The sequence below is a fragment of the Phyllostomus discolor genome, chromosome 3, assembly GCF_004126475.2.
Source record: "Phyllostomus discolor isolate MPI-MPIP mPhyDis1 chromosome 3, mPhyDis1.pri.v3, whole genome shotgun sequence".
NCBI lineage: Eukaryota > Metazoa > Chordata > Mammalia > Chiroptera > Phyllostomidae > Phyllostomus > Phyllostomus discolor.
In genome coordinates, this window is record NC_040905.2 from 208900640 (window position 1) to 208918030 (window position 17391).

The 17391-nt window shown below is 56.0% G+C and overlaps 1 protein-coding gene across 13 annotated transcripts; it reads right to left on the reverse strand.

Annotated features, from left to right (window-relative positions):
* Window positions 1-252: 252 nt before the first annotated feature.
* ST6GALNAC6 (ST6 N-acetylgalactosaminide alpha-2,6-sialyltransferase 6) lies at window positions 253-16116 on the reverse strand. 13 transcript variants are annotated; one of them, XM_036022273.1, is made up of 9 exons: window positions 11450-11581; window positions 10123-10320; window positions 9462-9523; window positions 8523-8613; window positions 6179-6358; window positions 4885-5291; window positions 2451-2558; window positions 1590-1825; window positions 253-1472 (listed from the first exon to the last, which is right to left on the reverse strand). In XM_036022273.1, the coding sequence occupies exons 4-9, from the start codon at window positions 8535-8537 to the stop codon at window positions 1333-1335; spliced, it is 1086 nt and encodes a 361-aa protein (XP_035878166.1). In that variant the 5' UTR covers window positions 8538-8613; window positions 9462-9523; window positions 10123-10320; window positions 11450-11581; the 3' UTR covers window positions 253-1332. The 13 variants fall into 13 exon arrangements, with proteins under 13 accessions (XP_035878166.1, XP_035878165.1, XP_035878162.1 ...); XM_036022272.1 differs by having other exon boundaries at window positions 9852-10320; XM_036022269.1 differs by lacking the exon at window positions 9462-9523 and having other exon boundaries at window positions 9852-10320; window positions 11497-11581.
* Window positions 16117-17391: the final 1275 nt, after the last annotated feature.

Below are 17391 nucleotides of genomic sequence, written 5' to 3' on the forward strand. Positions count from 1 at the left end.
TCACAGCAGCAGGGGAAGGCAGGACTGGAAAAGCCAGATGGGCTCGGCCTGGGAATGCCACACCCCCCAACCCCCAGAGCTGCCAGCTCCCCACCCAAGCTGCGAAACGCACGACTCACTGGCCAGCTGGAAAAGCTGGCCACCCTGCTCGTGGGTGGGCTCCTAACCTGGAGGGTGTGGGCGCGGTCCCACAGAGGCCCAACATCCTGGACCAGCCTGGGCCCAGCTCGACCCATCGGAAGACGCAGGAGCTGGAGCTAGAGCTTAGGCGCATTTATTCCTGTACAAATCATTACAAAACCAAGTCTGGGGGAGCCGCCAGACCCCACCCCTACCCCAGTGTGCAATGGCTTGCTGCTGGCCGCCTCCTCCTCTACCTGGCCCCTCCCATTCCACAGCCTCCTCCAGGAAGGCCTCTAGTCTTCCCTTCCAGGCTCCAGAGGAGCAGGGGGCAAACCCACCCCCTGAGGCCCAGTCATAAAGTGCCTGATACAGAGTGAGGAGGGACAGAACCCAAGCAACACAGCTCCCGGCCCCCTAGAGCTTGTCCGGGCCCAGCAGGAGGGAGACGCTTGGATGATTCCAGCAGCTGCAGACAAAGGGGCTGCTTGAAACCTCGGTTTGGCTGGGGTCCCCCCTTTCTCAGCCCCAAAGGCTCCTCCAACAGGTGGAAAGCCTCATTGCTGGACAACAGAAAAGGGGGCCTGGCTCTTTAAGAGCCAAGCTAATGGCAGCTGGGCCATTCCTATCAGAGTCCCCCAGACCTGGGGGAGTTTGCGCAAAAATACCCTCATCTCCAGGAGGAGGTAGGGAAGGGAACCCCAGACCCCTAGAAAGGTGAGACCCCCAGCAAGGGGTAGTCGCTGGAGGGGTCTAGTATTATGGAAGGGCAGACCCAAGGCAGCCAGTGCGGAAGGTGTGAGGGGGTCGAAGACTCCACCTTAGAACCTGACATGGGCAGAAGGGTGCCAGAGAGGGGGACGAGGGATTTGTCCAAGGCCACTCAGGGCAGAGACGAGACCCAGACACTGCCCCCCAACTTTGGGAACCCCTCGAGCCCACAATTGCCCCAGCCTGGCCTCCAGAGAGCTCCCACCCCCTATGCAACCTCTCTTTCTGGCTCTGGGGAAGTGAGGGGTAACACAGAGTACCCAGGTCCTTGGAACAGGACCCCATTGTCCCCTGGACAATAGGGAATGATTTGGGAACCATCCTGGGGCTCTGAACCAAGGCCTCATGGGAAAGCACATGTCCTTGGCCTCAAATGACTCAGAAATACCCTGATTGACTACGCTCAGACCCTGACTGGACAAGAAATCCCGACACCCCTGATTAACCACAGAAAGTCCAAATCCCTGATTGGCCAAGAGATATCCCCAGGCCCTGACTGGCTGGAGGATACACCCTCTTCAAGGCCCTGATTGGCCAGAAGGTACTCTGGCCAGCCTTGATTGGCCAGGAGATGGCTGGCCAGCCTTGATTAGCCAGGAGATGGCTGGCCAGCCTTGATTGGCCAGAAGATACTCTGGCCAGCCTTGATTGGCCAGGAGATGGCTGGCCAGCCTTGATTGGCCAGGAGATGGCCGGCTGCGAGCCACTTCTCCTGTGTCCCTTGTGAGGGCCCCGCAGGCAGGGCGGCCTAGGTCCACGAGGGATGGGAGAAGGTGATCCCGTACAGCTGGGCCCAGGACGAGAAGACCCTCTTCTCCGTGATGAAGCGGTGGTGGTTGCCCTTGCGGCTGTGTTCGTTCTGGATGTAGGTGACACACTCGTCCGGCCCCTTGGGCTCATAGTAGTGGTAGGGCATGCGCTGCAGGCGGGACCGCTGGCTGGGGCAGAGCAGATACGGGCTGTGAGTGTGGGGTGGGTGCCCCCTTGGGCGGGGCCCTTGCCCCTTCTAGCCCCTGACCAGCCGCTATAGGACCTGAATGGCAGAAATTCCTGTACCTCCCTGGGCCTCAGTTTTCCACCATTAACTTTTTTTTTTTAAGCAGTAGACCTTTTCCTGTCCCCAAGGCAGAGTAGGGTAGACGTAAGGACTATGGGCTCTGGAGCCTGGCCCCCACTCTTCACTGTCTGTGGGACCTTTGGCCACTCACAGAACCACTTCCTCAGTTTTCCCCATCTATGAAATGGGGATAATAACATACCTATCCCTTAGGATCACTATGAGGAGTGAACAAGATCATAAATATAGTCATGCTCGAGACATGGTCCCCACTCAATAAACCACAACTGTGCTTCCTGGGCTTTTCATGTAGTAATAATAATAGTTATTACTAATACACAAACTCTGGACTCTGGCCCCTGAGGCGGCTCTGAGGAGCCTGGACCTCCGCAGGGCAGTCTGAATGCCATCAGAGACCCTTAAAGGCCACTCAGCCAAGGTTTCCAGGCCCCCAGCTCCATCCCAGGGCCAGTGACTAGGCACTATCCTGGGGGGGGCTCACCTGCAGTAGTCGGGGGGGACCATGCCGTAGACGTGCACGTGGTCACACAGCTCCACCGCAATCACCATGGTGAACCAGCCTGTGCTCAGCCACGAATGGGACTTCTCCCTGGGGGCAGAGAGAGAGCTTGATGAGGGGGCGTGCAGGCATAGGCGGGGCAGGCAGGGAGGAAGAGTCTACCCCTCAGTTTCACAGAACTCCCCCACTTTAGTCACCGCTGTCCAGCCCCCTGGGGGAGCACGGCTGTGCTGGCAGAGGGCTTGTCTGGGCAGAGGTGAGGGGTGTGGAGAGAGCTCCTTTGAGGGCGAGAGTAGGAGAAGGGCATGCCGGGAATAAACTCGGGGAAACTGGTCACACCGGAGCAGTCAGGGGGTGGCCACGACCACAGAGCATGCTGGAGGCAGCTGTGCCCAGGCTAGAAGCAAACTCCTACGGGGCGACCTATCAGAGACAGTTGTGCTGGGAGTGACAGGTTCAGGGCAAGGCATGGGAACAGCAGCTGTGAGCCTGGAGCTGTGCTGTCCACTGGGGGTGGCCGCAGGCAGCGTGGGTGGGCACTCGGCATGGGGTTGAGACGTGGCGTCAGTGTAGAACACGCTCTGGATTTCTTGGAGAGTGTGAAAAAAGCATGCAGAATCTGTCACTGATGGTTTTTTTTATATGGATGACATGTCGAACTGAAAATAGTTGGGATATATTTGGTGGAAGGTGGTTCTCTGAAAAGTTTACTAGAAAAGAAACCTCTCACAAGACTGACAGAAAAAGAAGAGAAAAAAGACACAAATATCAAGGGTAAAAGAGGGCACCTCGTCACAGACCATGTGCACATTAAACGACTTAAAAAAACCACAAAAGACTACGCGCACGGAAACTCCCATGAAACGGGCCGATTTCTTGAACACTACAAACGGCCAAAACTCACCCGAGACCAAACGGATAACCTGAATATCCTGTGACTACTAAGGAAAGTGAATCCACAGTTTAAAATCTTCTGGAAAACACTCTCCAAGCCCAGATAGTTTCACCAGCAAATTCTAGCAAACATTTAAAGACAAAAATAACACCAATCCTATACAATCTCTTCCAGAAAACAGAAGAGGAAACACTTCCCAGCTCACTTAGCGAGGCTGGCATCACCCTGACAGCCAAACCAGGCAGAGACAGCACAAAATAAACTACAGACCACCGTCTCTCACGAACACAGAGACCAAAACCTCAAAGTACTAGCAAATCATATCCATCAACATATAAAAACAACAACACGCCACAACGAGCTGGAGTTTATTGCAGAAATACAAGGCTAACTCGATAGCCTTGAAAAATCAATCAAGATAATCCACCATATTAATAGTCTTTAAAAAACCACATATTAATTGAGGTGGAAAAACATTGGATAAAATTCAAAATTCAGTACTGATAAAAACTCTTAGTGAACTAAGAAGGAAAGGGAATTTCCTCAACCGGACACAGGGAAGCTACAGAAACCTGTAGCTAACCTCACATTTCATGAGGAGAGACTGGACCTTCCCTCCTGAGACCCAGGCCAAGGCAAGGATGTCGACTCCCGCCCCTTCCAATAAAGTTCCATGTTGGACTGGAAGTTCCTAGCCGGTGCGATAAGGCAAGAAACAGAAATGAGGCCTAAAGGAATAAAACTGGCCTTCTTTGCATGCCCTTCCATAATCATCTGAACGGAACAATCCCAAAGAAGCTACCAAAATCTCCTAGAACCAAAAAGTCAATTTAGCAGGATTACGGGATATAAGGTCACTATACAAAAATCATATTTCTAAATACTAGCGATGAATAATTGAGAGCCCAAAAATACCATTTACAATAGCTCCAAAACTTTAAATATTTAGGTATAAATCAAACACATATGTATAGGACCCATATGTGGGACATACTGAGTTAATAAAATATATTAAAAATAATTTCATCTGTTTCTCTTTATTGTTTTCATGCGGCTACTATAAAAACTTAAAATTACGTATCTGGCTTGCATTCTATTTCCCTTGGACGGCACGGGCCTAGCTGTTCCGGAGCAGGGCTGCAAGTGACCCGTACTTAGTGCTGGGAGCCAACAGCGCGCTGAAAGCAAGAGGTGCCAGGAGGGACGCTAGAGGGAGCTCTCCTAGAAAGATGCTGGAAATAACTGGGCAACCTGAGAGCAGAGCATGCTGGGAGCCCTCCTTCTCTCAGAGCAATGCATGCTGGGAGGCAGCCCCCGAGGGAAGATGAGGCCATGCAGTGCATGCTGGAGGTGACTCGTGCTAAAAGTTGGACGTGAAGAGTACTCCCCCAGGAGACCAAACCAGAGGTGGGCATGTGACCACACCCTCGAAGTGGTGCATGCTGGGAGCAACAGGCCCACCGCGCACAACATGCTGAAGAGCAGAGGGCTGGCCAGAGGGGGCAGGCGGGAGGCTGGTACCTGTCCTTGCCTGTCTCACCCCGGAAGAGGTCGTCAAATTGGCGCATGCGGCCGGGAGAGACGGCGTAGGCCTCCATGTTGGGGAACACCAGGCCTGCCCTCTGGATGACCCGCACGAGGCTGCCCTGGGGCTTCTGCATCTTGTTCGGGGGCCCCCAGAAGATGAATACGGTTTCGGGGGTCCGGTTGACGAACTCCTGGGGCCTCCGCAGCACACGGAAGACACTGGAATGGGCCACCACGCGGAAGGTGGTCTTGTTGCCCACGTCTGCCGAGTAGCCCGTGGTGGGCGCGTCATTCATGCGGATCGTGCACTCGGCCCGTTCAATCTCGGGCCCCAGCTTGGTGCCCAGCAGGTGGCTGGAGCTGGTGATGACCACACACTGGTGGCAGCGGGAAGGCAGCGTCTGGGGGGACAAGGAAAGTCAACGCTGTCACAGTCACTTGTGGCAGGCTTTGTGCTCTGTACATCCAGGCCTCCGAGAGGCCAAAATAATTATGACCATTTTGTTTATTTATTTTTAGAGAGAGGGGAAGGGCAGGAGAAAAAGAGGGAGAGAAAAATCAACGTGTGGTTGCCTCTCATATGCCCCCTACTAGAGACCTGGCCCACAACCCAGGCATGTGCCCTGACTGGGAATCGAACCGGCCGCCTTTTGGTTCCTTCAATCCACTGAGCCACACCAGCCAGGGCTAAGTATGCCCATTTTAAAGACAGAGAAACTGAAGCCCATGTGTTCAACGTTCCACAGATATTTATAGTAAGCAGGCTAGTGGTCAAGTGCTCGGGACAGAGCAACGGGCAAGAGAGACTGCACTCCTGCCTTCGAGAACCCCCGGTCAGGGAGACACGAACACGTAAAAGATAAAATAACTCGGGCGGTGAGTCAACTGTGCTAGGGAGAAGATGCAATGGGGGCGGGAGCAGAGGCTATTTCTGTGCTGTCCGGTACCGCGGGGTCCTCCCAAACCCCATGTGGACTCCCCAGCAGAGACAGAAATCACTGACAACCAGATGTCTTTCCAAAAATTTCTGCCTGAGGAGATGGTAGGATTTTAGTGCGAAGGGTGGGACCTCGGAGAGAACTGATGCCCACCCTGGGGCAGAGCACTTGTCCAAGGTCACATAGCAAAAAGGGGGCTGAGGGCAGTGGGGGCCGGGACCTTGACTCCCGGGGCCACCCTTTCCTTTAGGAGGGATGGAGAGCGTGGAGAGAAAAAAAGCGCGGGAGCAGTGGTGGAGGGCAATGGGGAGGGTCAGGCACCAGGCAGCTCCCCCAAGTGGCTGCCCTACCTTGTTGCCAAGAATGGGGACATAGCCGTCGGTGAGGCTCCACTTCTTGAGGTTGATGGGCCGGCGACTGAGGCCTCGCAGGGAGCCATAGTGGAAGACCTCGTTGGCACTGTTGGAGCTGTAGAGGATGAGGATGGTGATGAGAGCGAAGAGGATCACGAGCACTGCTGACCGCTGCTCCTGGAGAGGGGAGAGCTGGTGAGGGCCCAGTGACCGTGCGGACTTGGCGCCCCACCTCGTCACCCCCTACTACCCCTGCTCCGGATCCCAAACCAGTTCAGACACTGCCTCCTCCAGGAAGGCCTCCTCCGTCCCTCTGAGCACCGATCACACCACCGTGAGTTCTGAGGCGGGGACTGGGTCAGCCTTGCTCCCCACCATTATCCCAGCTCTCAGGGTGGCGAGGACTGGAGCACAGAAGGTTCTCACAGGCTGGTCTGCTGGGTTGGATTGGATCGTGTGCGGGCGCCAGAAGGGTCCCTCCTGCAGCTGGAGGGATGCTTGGGAGCCCGGAGGGCGTGGATCTGCTCAGGAGTCGGGCTGCACGGGCAGGAACGTGATGCCCAGACTGCCCACTGGGGTGTGTGCACAGGGTCTGCAAGGCTACCTGAGACCTGGGGGCCCTGGCTCCTGGTGCTGAGCCCGCTGCACTGGTTATCCACATACTGTTTCTCAGCTCCAAGTTCACCCCTCTTTTTTTTAAAGATTCTATTTATTTTGCCCTGGCTGGTGTGGCTCAGTGGATTGAGCACGGGCTGCGAACCAAAGTGCCGCAGGTTTGATTCCCAGCCAGGGTATATGCCTGGGTTGCAGGCCATAACCCCCAGCAACTGCACATTGATGTTTTTCTCTCTCTCTCTATCTCCCTCCCTTCCCTCTCTAAAAATAAATGAATAAAATCTAAAAAAAAAAAAGAAAATAAAGAAAAAAGAAAAGAAACTGAAACCTCATTTTAAAAAAAGGATTCTATTTATTTTTAGAGAGGGGAAGGAAGGGAGAACGAGAGGGAGAGAAACATCGATGTGCAAGAGATACATTGGTTGCCTCTTGAACACCCCCAACCAGGGACTTGGCCCATGACCCAGGCATGTGCCCTGACTGGGAACCGAACCAGCGATCTTTCAGTTTGCAGGCTGGCCCTCAATCCACTGAGCCACACCAGCCGGGGTCCAAGTTCACCCTTTTTGCCAGCTCTGCAGAAATGGATCTGGACCCTTTACTTGTTTTTCCTTACCAGCTAACTGCATATTAAGCTTTGTCAGTAGAGAGCGCAGAAGACACTGCAGAAGGCAAGGCCCTCGCCTCCTGACTCTGGTGGGCTTTTGCGTCTGACTCTGGGGCACGCGCCCCCACAGGGCACGTGGCTTCTTCAGCATGTGCTCAACTCCAGTGCCCAGTGGCCAGCAGCCCGCTGCGCCCAGCACATTCCTCCAGCGCCCACCCTTGGGTGGTTCTGGAGCACAGTGCCTCAGGCTCCTGCTGTGATCGCAGCTTCTCCAGAGTTGGGCTCAACCAGGACACTCAACCACCTGCAACAACCAGATGCCCTCAGCTTCCCTCCCCGGAGCAGTTCTGTACGGAGGGCAGGTGCCTCTGGGGAGTTATCTCCCGAAACAGCCTTCCCTGTGGCCTGGAGGGTGGATTTACAGCTGCTTTCACCAGTACAGCACCACCCTGAGTTCTCTGCCCCCCAGTGGACGAAAGCCGTGCCCTCTCCAGCAAGGCCTGGATCTCCGACCTGGGGCTGGTGGCTGCTCCTTACACCCGAGATTCCCTCATTCCTTAGAGTTCCAGTCCCTCAGTACTCCAAAGCCCGACTAAACTTTCCCTGTTCAAATTATTGTGCAGTTTCTCTCTGCCAGTGGGACCCAGACTGATACACCCACATCACCCAGCGCCCAGCCCTCAGGCTCTGCCGAGGCTGTGCTGCCATGGATCCTAGGAGGCGGGGGTACAGGACCAGGTACGTAGCTGGTGCTCAGGAAAGCATGAATGAGTGGAAGATGGGGAATCCCAATATCCTCACAGGGATGCTCACCGCGTTCTGTCATCTCGGACTGACTCTGCCCCCTCCTCCAGACTCCCACTCACCTCCGCCTCCCCACCCCACCCTCCCTGCACAGCACTTTGCCGTCTTGGACCCGGGCCCAGAGAGGCAGGAGCCCGCCCAAAGCCACACGGATCAGTGGTACAGTAGGGCTCCGGCCAGGGCCTCCCAGGCACCAGCCGTTTCTCGGCAAGGAAGGGAGACTTGGGGCTTGGGCCAGAGGCTGGTCCGTAGAAGCTGGCCTCATTGAAGGAAGCAAAAGGCTGAGCTGGGGACCAGAAATGAAGGAGGACTTACTTTGTTGCTACTCATCTCTCTCTGGCGTCTGCTGAGGGGCAGGGGCCAGCGTCCTGCAGGTGGCCCAGCGGGCAGGGGTGTGGGCTCACACCTGCAAGTCACAGAAAGGGTTATGGCCTGCGTGCCCTCCCCTAGGCCCAGCTTGTCGAAGACTCCACCCTCCCCACCCCTGCCAGCTCTCCTCCCACCCACGACTTCAAGGCTCGGGGCTGTATAATTTGCAGATGGAGACACGGAGGCGCAGAAAGGGCAGAACACCGAGATCCCGGGGCCACGTGGTGGCAGAACCCTTATTCCCTTCCTGCCCCTCGTCCTCTGCCCCTCAGTGCCCTCAGCAGGGGCTGCCCCACACCCTGGCTCTTCTAGGCAGCTGGTTCCCATGCTGGGGAGCCTGCCCCCACCCAGCAGGAACCCCATTCTCACCGCTACTCAAACCCCTGCTTTAGGTTCCTGTGGCCTTGGAATAAAGCAACATTCCTTGTAGGTCCCCAAACTTCTCTGCACCTGCACCCTTGCAGGTCTTGCACAAAATGTCTGAAAAAAACCCTGCCTTCCTGCACCCTGCTCACGCCCACTCATCCCTCCAACCTGCGGCGGGCCAGGAACTTCCCCCAGGTGTCAGCTCCCCACAAGGCTGAGCGCTCCCCCAAGCCCTCACCGCATCCTCTGCGGTGCCTCCTGGAGATGGGTACAGGAGGATGGCTGAATGATTTCAGTGATTTCCGAGCACAATCTGAGGGGTTAAGGGCACACAGTTTCATCTCTCAATTGGCTATAATCACAGCCCTACCCTCAGAGGGTGCGAGGGATCTTCAGGGGACAATGCAGCCTGATGCGCCTCGGACAGCCCTTCCTTCCAAGCCCAGATCTGCCCCTAGCTCCTCAACCGGCACCCATCCTCCCAGGACCCAGCTCTTGTCCAGATCTCAGTTTCCCCACCTGTCAAATGGAAACAAGCACTTGTGTCCAGCCGCCTCCAGCAGATTCAAGCCCGGAGGGCACTAAGGTTGGGAGAGCGCAAAGGGAGAAGCTGGGGCCCGGGGCTGCCCAGCTGCCCTCCCTTCCAGTGGCCTCCCAGCTCCCGCTACCATCTCCGCCCCCTGACCTAGCTGCTGTTTACTCCTACACTGCCACCGGAATAGCCGGAGAACCTCAGGCCAAAGAAGCCTTCCCCCATACACGGCTCCTGACTGGTTAGGTCCTGACTCCGCCCACTACCCAGGCCCGGTTCCCTCGCCTTCCGAGCCCCGCCCCCTGCCTCCCAGCCAGGTTTCAGATTTCGCCCTGGCCCGCCCTCACAGCCAGTCCGGGAGGCCCAGGGACTCTCACCCGGTACAGATCCGAAAACCGAGGCTCATCACAAGGGAGGAGTAGCCTGTCTTTGGACGCAAAGCCCCTCAGAGCAAATGACAAGAGTCCAGAATTCCAGGGTCGCCCCCATCAGTCCTGACGCCTCTGGCATTCCAGGCCCTTGCCGGTCCAGCTGGGCCAGCAGCCGCTCTGAGCTGAGCCTCGTCGTCACTACTCTTTCCTCCAGATGGGCCTCGCTCCAGACACCCTAGCGCACGCCAGTTCCCAGGCCCACCTCCGACTTTCCCACCTGTGCCTGAGCGGTGCCCTCAGCCAGGACCAGGGTCCCCCTGGTCGGTCCCCCTTGTCAGTCCCGTCACAGTCCTGCTCTTGAGAAGGCCATGGTCAGTGCAGCATCTCAGGTTCAAGTGCGAATCCTGGTTCCACCACTTACTGGCTGAGGGGCCTTGGGCAAGCCGTGGACCTCTCTCAGCCTCAGTTTCCTCATCTGTGAAGTGGGAGTAATGACAGTAGGTCACTTCAGGGGAGGCTGGAAGGATTCAAGCCCGTCTGGCAAGGAAGGCACAGGGTTTGCAGGTGCTAGGTCAGTGCCAGCAGCTGTGAGTCTTGCTGTTACTCCTTGTTCAAGGCCTGCCTCACGGAGTTTGCCAGCGAAACATTCCCCCCTCCTCTGACCCGTAGCCCAGCAACGTCACTCCCAAAAGAAATGTGTGCCAACTAAGCATTACCCACTCACTCCATCTTCCTGGCAACACTGCATGGTAGGGGCTCTCACTCCCCATTTCACAGACGAGGAGACTGAGGTTCAGAGAGGCAAAGTGCCTTGCAGGGCTGTCCAGAGCCTGCTGGGGAGACTTGTTTGCAGGGAGCAGCCCAGGGCTGAGGTTAATGGGATCTCCCTCAAGGATACCCCAGGGCTGGAATGGGCCAGAGGCCCCACGTGTGCGCCCACCCCCTGGCCTGGCACACGAGGCAGGCCTGTTGGGGAGTGACTTGCTCAGGCTGGGGAGACCGCAGCCCAGAGCACTGGGCCGGGCTGTGGAGTCATGCCCACAGCGGGCCCGCAGTTGGGCTGAGTGCGCGAGGTAAGGGGAGGGCAGCACACCTTGTCCTCAGTTCGGGGGGCTCTGCCTCTCCCAGCCCGGGGAGTCCCCCTGCAGGGTCGGGACGCCCCCCACGAGCGGCGTGGAAGGAAGCCTTCGGGGAGAAGGGGGAGGGGGTACCTAATTTCCCAAATGGGGGTGGTCGAGCCAGCGGGTCCGCTTGGGGAGGGGGCGACTCGCCCTCTGCATCCCCACTGCGCTGACCCCACGAACTCCCGCACTCCGGAGGTCCCGGAGTCCCAGCCCCAGCTGGGAAAAAACAGGAGGCAGAGAGCGGCCGGGTCCCCGGGCTCCGATGGTGTAGACAGACACAGAAGGCCCCCGCGAACCCCGCGACAGCCCTTGGGCACCGAGGACCGGGATCTCCGGTCCCGGTTGCCTAAAGAGTGGGTCTATAGCAGCCCCTGGGGCACCCACATCATCACTCCCCATCCCCAAAAGCTCCCAACCTCCCCCCGGGGCTCAGGCAGTGCCCCAACCCCCGCTGCCCGCCCCCGCGCGGCGCCTGCTCACCTCCCCTGGGGAGCGCCCGGCCCCCCGTGGCCCCCGAGCCCCCTCACATGGTGCCGGGAGCTGAGAGCCGGGTCCGCGCTGCTCCGGCCGCCCAGGCCCCGCCGCAGCCCTGGCCCGCTGGGTCCTAGCGCCGCAGTTCCCAGCTCCCTCTCAGGCCTGGGAGGAGGGCGGAGCCTGGGGGCGGGGGACCCCACCGCTGGCCGGCTCCGCCCCCTTGCGATGCCAGGAAGGGGTTGGGGTAAGGGCAAGTGACCCTGGGCTAGGGCCACTTAAGGGGCTCGCTTACTCCCCTGGGCCCTGTAGTGGCGATAAAAATAACAGCCTTCCAGAGCCCTTCCGTGTGGATCATGCCCACTTCTATCTCGCTTTATCTCACCACCACCAGAATGGGGAAACTGAGTCCCAGAGCACGCAGTGCTTGGAATCACTTGAGTTTTCCCCTGGTTACCTCCACCCGGGCCCTCCAGAGCCCTGCACCCAGGGTGACTCAGTCACCCTGCATAAACTCAGGGTCCCCCTCGGATTGAAGTCCAGCTCTGCCTTCTCTAGCTGTGTGGTCTTGGCACATTCCTTACCTTTCCCCAGCCCGCCGCCTCTGGAGTTAAAAATGTTATTGACTTCTTACGATTTTTGGGGTATTCATTATATCACTTTATGGAATAGTGAAAAATAACCAGGAGCCGTGATAGGGGCCCGGTGAAATAAACAAAGGTCCAGCCCCACTAAATACACGGAGGGATGAGGCTCGGTGTGCACTGTCGGAAGAGCCCGCCGGGATATTTACAGGGTGTTGAAGTGAAAAGAGCAAGGTGAAGAATGGCATCTCTAATCCCTTTGGAAAACAAAGATAGGAAAATGTGCGTTCCCTTCATGTGTACGGACCCTGGAGAAGTTTTTGAACATGTACACAACGAAATTCAAAGCAGCCTCGCTTGGCAAAATACTCCACTGGAAACAGCCCATGCATCGACGGGAGAATGGAATTTCCTTACACGATGGTATGTTCACAGCGTGGAATATTAAATAGCAGGGGGAAATGAGCTAGAATTACAAGGATGAATCTTAGAGATATAAGGAGTGAAAAAGGCAAGTCTCAGGAGACAAATGAACAACATGATACATTGTTTGTGCGTATTGCAGGCAGTAGGCCGCCTCTCATAGCCAGGGACAAAAGATAGCTTTCGTCTATCAGAGTGATTAAAGTTTTAAAAGCAAAAGTCAAGAATACAGTTGTCTCCGTAGGGGAGGCAGGGAGGTAACACAGGGGCGTGAATTTCTAGTAGGGTCTGATCACTTGTGCGTACCACGGTATTTAAAAAGAAAAAAAAAGAAAGGTGAATGAACATAAGAAAATGCCCTTTGCCTACCATGGTGATTGAAGTGTTAACAGTGGCTATTTCTGGAATGGTGAGGCTATGGACTGCTTTTTTTCTCTTTTGGCTTAACTGTATTTTCCAAAAATTTTAAGATAATGGTTACACAATGTTTTTGCATAATTTTTTTTTTTTTTTTGCCCTTGCTGACGTGGTTCAGTGGATTGAGTGCCAGCCTGCAAACCAAAGCATCTCCAGTTGGATTCCCTGTCAGGGCACGTGCCTGGGTTGCAGGCCAGGTCCCCAGTAGGGGGCGTACGAGAGAAACCACACAGTTTCTCTCCATCTCTTTCTCCTTCCCTTTCCCTCTTGCTAAAAATATATAAATAAATACAATCTCTTTTTAAATATTGTATTTATTTATATATTTTTTAAGATTGTATTTATTTATTTTTAGAGAGGGGGAAGGGAGGGAGAAAGAAAGGGAGAGAAGCATCAATGTGCAAGAGATACATTAATCAGCTGCCTATCGCACGCCCCCAACTGGGGAACCTGGCTCACAACCCAGGTATCTTCCCTGACTGGGAATCAAACCAGCGACCTTTTGGTTCACAGGCTGGCATTCCGTCTACTGAGCCACACCAGCCACGACTAAAAACTTATTTTTAACTTATCACAAAGAAACTGCATATATGATTCCTTTTAAAAATATATAACTATCAGCCCTGGCTGGTGTAGCTCAGTGGATTGAGCACGGGCTGCGAACTGAAGCATCACCAGTTTGATTCCCAGTCAGGGCACATGCCTGAGTTGCAGGCCATGACCCCCAGCAACTACACATTGATGTTTCTCTCTCTCTCTCTTTCCCTCTCTCTCTCTATCTCCCTCCCTTCCCTCTCTAAAAATAAATAAAATCTTAAAAAATATATATACATAACTATCAATGCATTTATGCTTGTCAGTGCACCCAGGGGGTGTCTAGAAGAATCTACGAAGCCTACTGGCAGTAGTTTCCCCTGGGGAATGGACTCCAGGTGGAATAGGTGGGTACTATCTTGACTTTTTGCTTCATAAACTTCCAGGCTGTTTGCACTGGACTAATTTAATAAGTTAACACCACTTTGTTTTTAATTAAAACAAAAGGGGTGGAACAAGGTCCAGCTTCCAGGCTGTAGAGAAAAGGTCCACCAGGTAGCGGGGGGCAGTGGGGAGGGCCAAGGGTGGACTCGAGGCTTCCTGTCCCTCTGGTATGCACTTCCATCTGCTTCCTGCGCCCCAGCCCCATGCCCACCCCTGGCCCTCCTTGGCCGCCTGCCGGCACGCTCAACCACAGAGCAGGGGCCACCAAGCAGGAAGCCTGATGAACCCGGCCGCTGGGGCTCAGAAAAGGGGAGCCCTTTGCCAGAGGTCACCCTGCAGGCTGGAAACTGCACAAGGGTGGGCCATCCTGTCCCCAGCCCTTCTTCCAACCCAGGCCAATGCCCTCTGGAAATAAGGGCGCAGCAGCCCAGCTCCTGGACCAAATCCAGACCTGGAGCTCCCCACTCAGGCCTGCGATGTCTCTGGGGCCTAGGCATACTCCAGGAGGTTCTGCCATGGGGGCTGGCTTACTTCTCCTGGGCCGTGAGGAACAGAGTGAGAAGTTAAATGGAATCCCTCCAGCCAAGCCGCTAAATCCCTCAATTCGAGCAGCGTGAGGTGTGAGGAAATGATTCTGTTCTTGTCTTACTGGGAATTTAAACTTTGAAATGTTCCAGGCCTGCATCAGTGCCTGTATTTTCATCAAACCTCCAGATAACCCTCGGAGCACGCCCTGAAGGGCTAAGGAAAGGAAGTCCGTGAGTCCGGATCACGTGACATCCTGCATCCTGGGCAGCAGTCATGGAGGATTACCATCTGGCACCAATCCAGAGGCTAAGAATGCAGAAGTGATTGTTCTCAAGAACGTACTTTTTACTGTAAGAATCCTCAGCCTTTCTTTCTCCTCTGCAACATTCTGGGTGTTGCCTGTCTTTCCAATTTGCAAGCCCTGAGACTCTTGAATAAATGTTTTATCATTTATTTCTCGCCAAAGCCTCCAAACTTTGAGTTCCAAACTCTTTTTGAGTTCCTGCGATGGCCCCAAGAACAGTGACAACCACTTCAATAACAATGAGGATGCCAACGGGTCCGCCCCAGCCAGTGTGTGGCTCAGTGGGTCGGAGCCTCATCCTGTAAACAGAAAGGTCTACACACCTAGGGTGCGGGTTTGGTGCCCAGCCGGGGCGCATATGGGAGGCAACCGATCCATGTTTCTCTTTCACATCAACGTTTCTCTCCCTCTCTTTCTCCCTCCCTTCCTTTCTCTCTAGAATCAACTAAAAAAAATTTTTTTAAAGGAAAACAACAGCTCCCATGTGTCATGTGCTTTCTCCTGTGACAAGCACTTGACAAACACACTCGCTGAATCCTTAAAATAACCTGAGGGGTTACCCCCCTCCCTAGAGGGAGAAGTGAGACTCAGAGTACACACAGGTGCCCGAGCTGAATAATCACAAGCCATTCTGCTCCAGAGCCCCGGGTCTGCCCACGCGCATGCCCGAGCCTCAATGGATGAGGGGGGCTGTGGCCAATTCTGGTGCTCCCCCCACTCCTGAGCCAACCCCCTACGGTCTGGGGGAGACAGCCTCTGCTTCAGCCCTTTGCGCCCCAGGCGGGTGGAGACCCTGGGTGTGACCTTCTTCTGGCCCCTTAACAATCTTTGCAATGTTCAACTCCTGGAAAGAGTCCTCAGAGATCTCCTTGCTTGCCACCCCGGCTCCCAATTTACAGAGGCTGAAACCAGGGCCCATAGAGGGGAGAGGACTTGCCCCAAACTCCCCAGGGGTCCTGGGCAGCGCCAGGGTGGGAGCCAGGCCCGTGGACACCAGCCTCTCTCCCTGCAGGCAAGAAGGAGCCCCGGGGAGGGGCGTCTGAAGAGAGGCCGGTGAGAGCTGCAGGCCGGTGATGGCCGGCACACAGTGGCCGCTCATGAGCACTTGTTCCCAGGACCCGGGCGGTGGACCTGGAACCAGGGAGCACCTGGTTGTTCTTCATGGGCACAGACAGGAGTGGTCAGACTGGCCTGGGTGACCTGGACATGGTGCCTGCCGACACCGACGAGAACCTGGCTAGAGGTTCCGGGCCCGGCACCCAAGTTCCTTCTGAGGAGAGAGGCCCCTTAAGACACCTGGAGGCCGTGAGGCTCACCTGGCTTCCCCTCAGCCTCAGGAGGAGGTAGGAGCTGGGCTGCGGAGGGGAAAAGGAGCCAGGGTGTGGACACAAGCTCAAAGAGGGGCTGCACACCAAGGTGCCCCACCCCAAGGTGAGGCTCCCACCCCAACTCACCGTTTTCCCCCCGGAAGCAGCAGGAACTGCGGTGGCAGCAAAGCAGGTGCTCACTATGCCTCCCGCAGGCCGGGACCTGTCACCAGCCCAGGACCTGTCACCAGCCCAGCCAGGAGCCGTCTGCAAGAAGTCCTCTTGGAGGAAGTAACTGGTGGAGGGTTCCTACCAGGTCACAAAGCCCAGAAATCTGGGCCAGCCCAGCAGTAAGCACCCCATCTGGGGGCAGGGCCAGGACAGACGCGCCTGTCACTGGGCCGCAGGGAGAAGCCAGTATATGCGTGGGGTTGGAGCGGGAGGAGGCGACCACCCGGGAGGGGTTGAGTTTGAGTCCCATCGGGACAGTGGGTCATGGGCCGTGGGCCGTGGATGAGGCTGTGAGGGGGAGAGCTGATGGGGCTGGGAGTCTTTTTATTTATTTATTTTCTTTTTAAGATTTTATTTATTTTTAGAGAGGGGAAAGGAGGGAGAAAGAGGAGACACATCAATGTGTGGTTGCCTCTCACGTGCCCCCTACTGGGGACCTGGCCCACCAGCCAGGCACATGCCCTGACTGGCTCACAGGCCTGTGCTCTATCCACTGAGGGGCACTGTGGAGGGGGGCGGGGCGGGGGGCAGCGTGGCTGGGAAGTCTTCATGCCCATTTGTCACCACCAACCGTGAGTGACAGCTGGGTGAGCAGAGGTGACCCCATCCCTAGGGACAGGCACTTCACAGGTGACTGTACAAACTGTAAATCTGTACAACCCCATAAGGTGGGGACGGCTTTTTTACAGATGAGGAAACTGAGGCCCTGAGAGAGACACTCATCTGCCAGGGCCCCACGGCGGGAAGCAGAGCCAGAACGAGGCCGGGTCTGACTCCAGAGGCCTCCCTCCATCTGCAGCCGGTTCTTCCTCCAGCCCTCCACCTGCCTGGCCCCATCCCACCCTTCTTTCTGCCTGACACCTGCTCAGAGACGCTGCCTGGGCCAGGCCAGCTGCTGTGGTTCAGCTCCCTCCCACCACAGTGCCCCTCCCCGCCCCCCTCAGGGCTCTCCTCCCTCCTCCCCTGCTTGCAGAACCTTCCCTGCCAGCCTGACACTGGGGAGGGGAGGCAGGACACAACAGGCAGTGAGTGCTCACGGGCCCAGGGGCCAGGTCTCCAGACCCTCTTGAGGTCACCCAGACTCCCTGGCATGACCAGCTTCATCATTTGTGGGGTCCTGCAAAATGACAATGTACAGCTCCTTAAAACAAAACAAACAAAAAAAACCCAGCCCTGGCT

Excerpts from the sequence above, each read along its gene's own strand:
- ST6GALNAC6 (XM_036022269.1), bottom strand. The coding sequence starts at position 9,880 with ATGAGCCTCGGTTTTCGGATCTGTACCGG. Across the intron at positions 5,292-6,178 it reads TCCCCATTCTTGGCAACAAG|ACGCTGCCTTCCCGCTGCCA; the intron begins GTAGGGCAGCCA and ends TTGTCCCCCCAG. Across the intron at positions 1,473-1,589 it reads ACACAGGAGAAGTGGCTCGC|GGCCAGCCATCTCCTGGCCA; the intron begins AGCCGGCCATCT and ends CTAATCAAGGCT.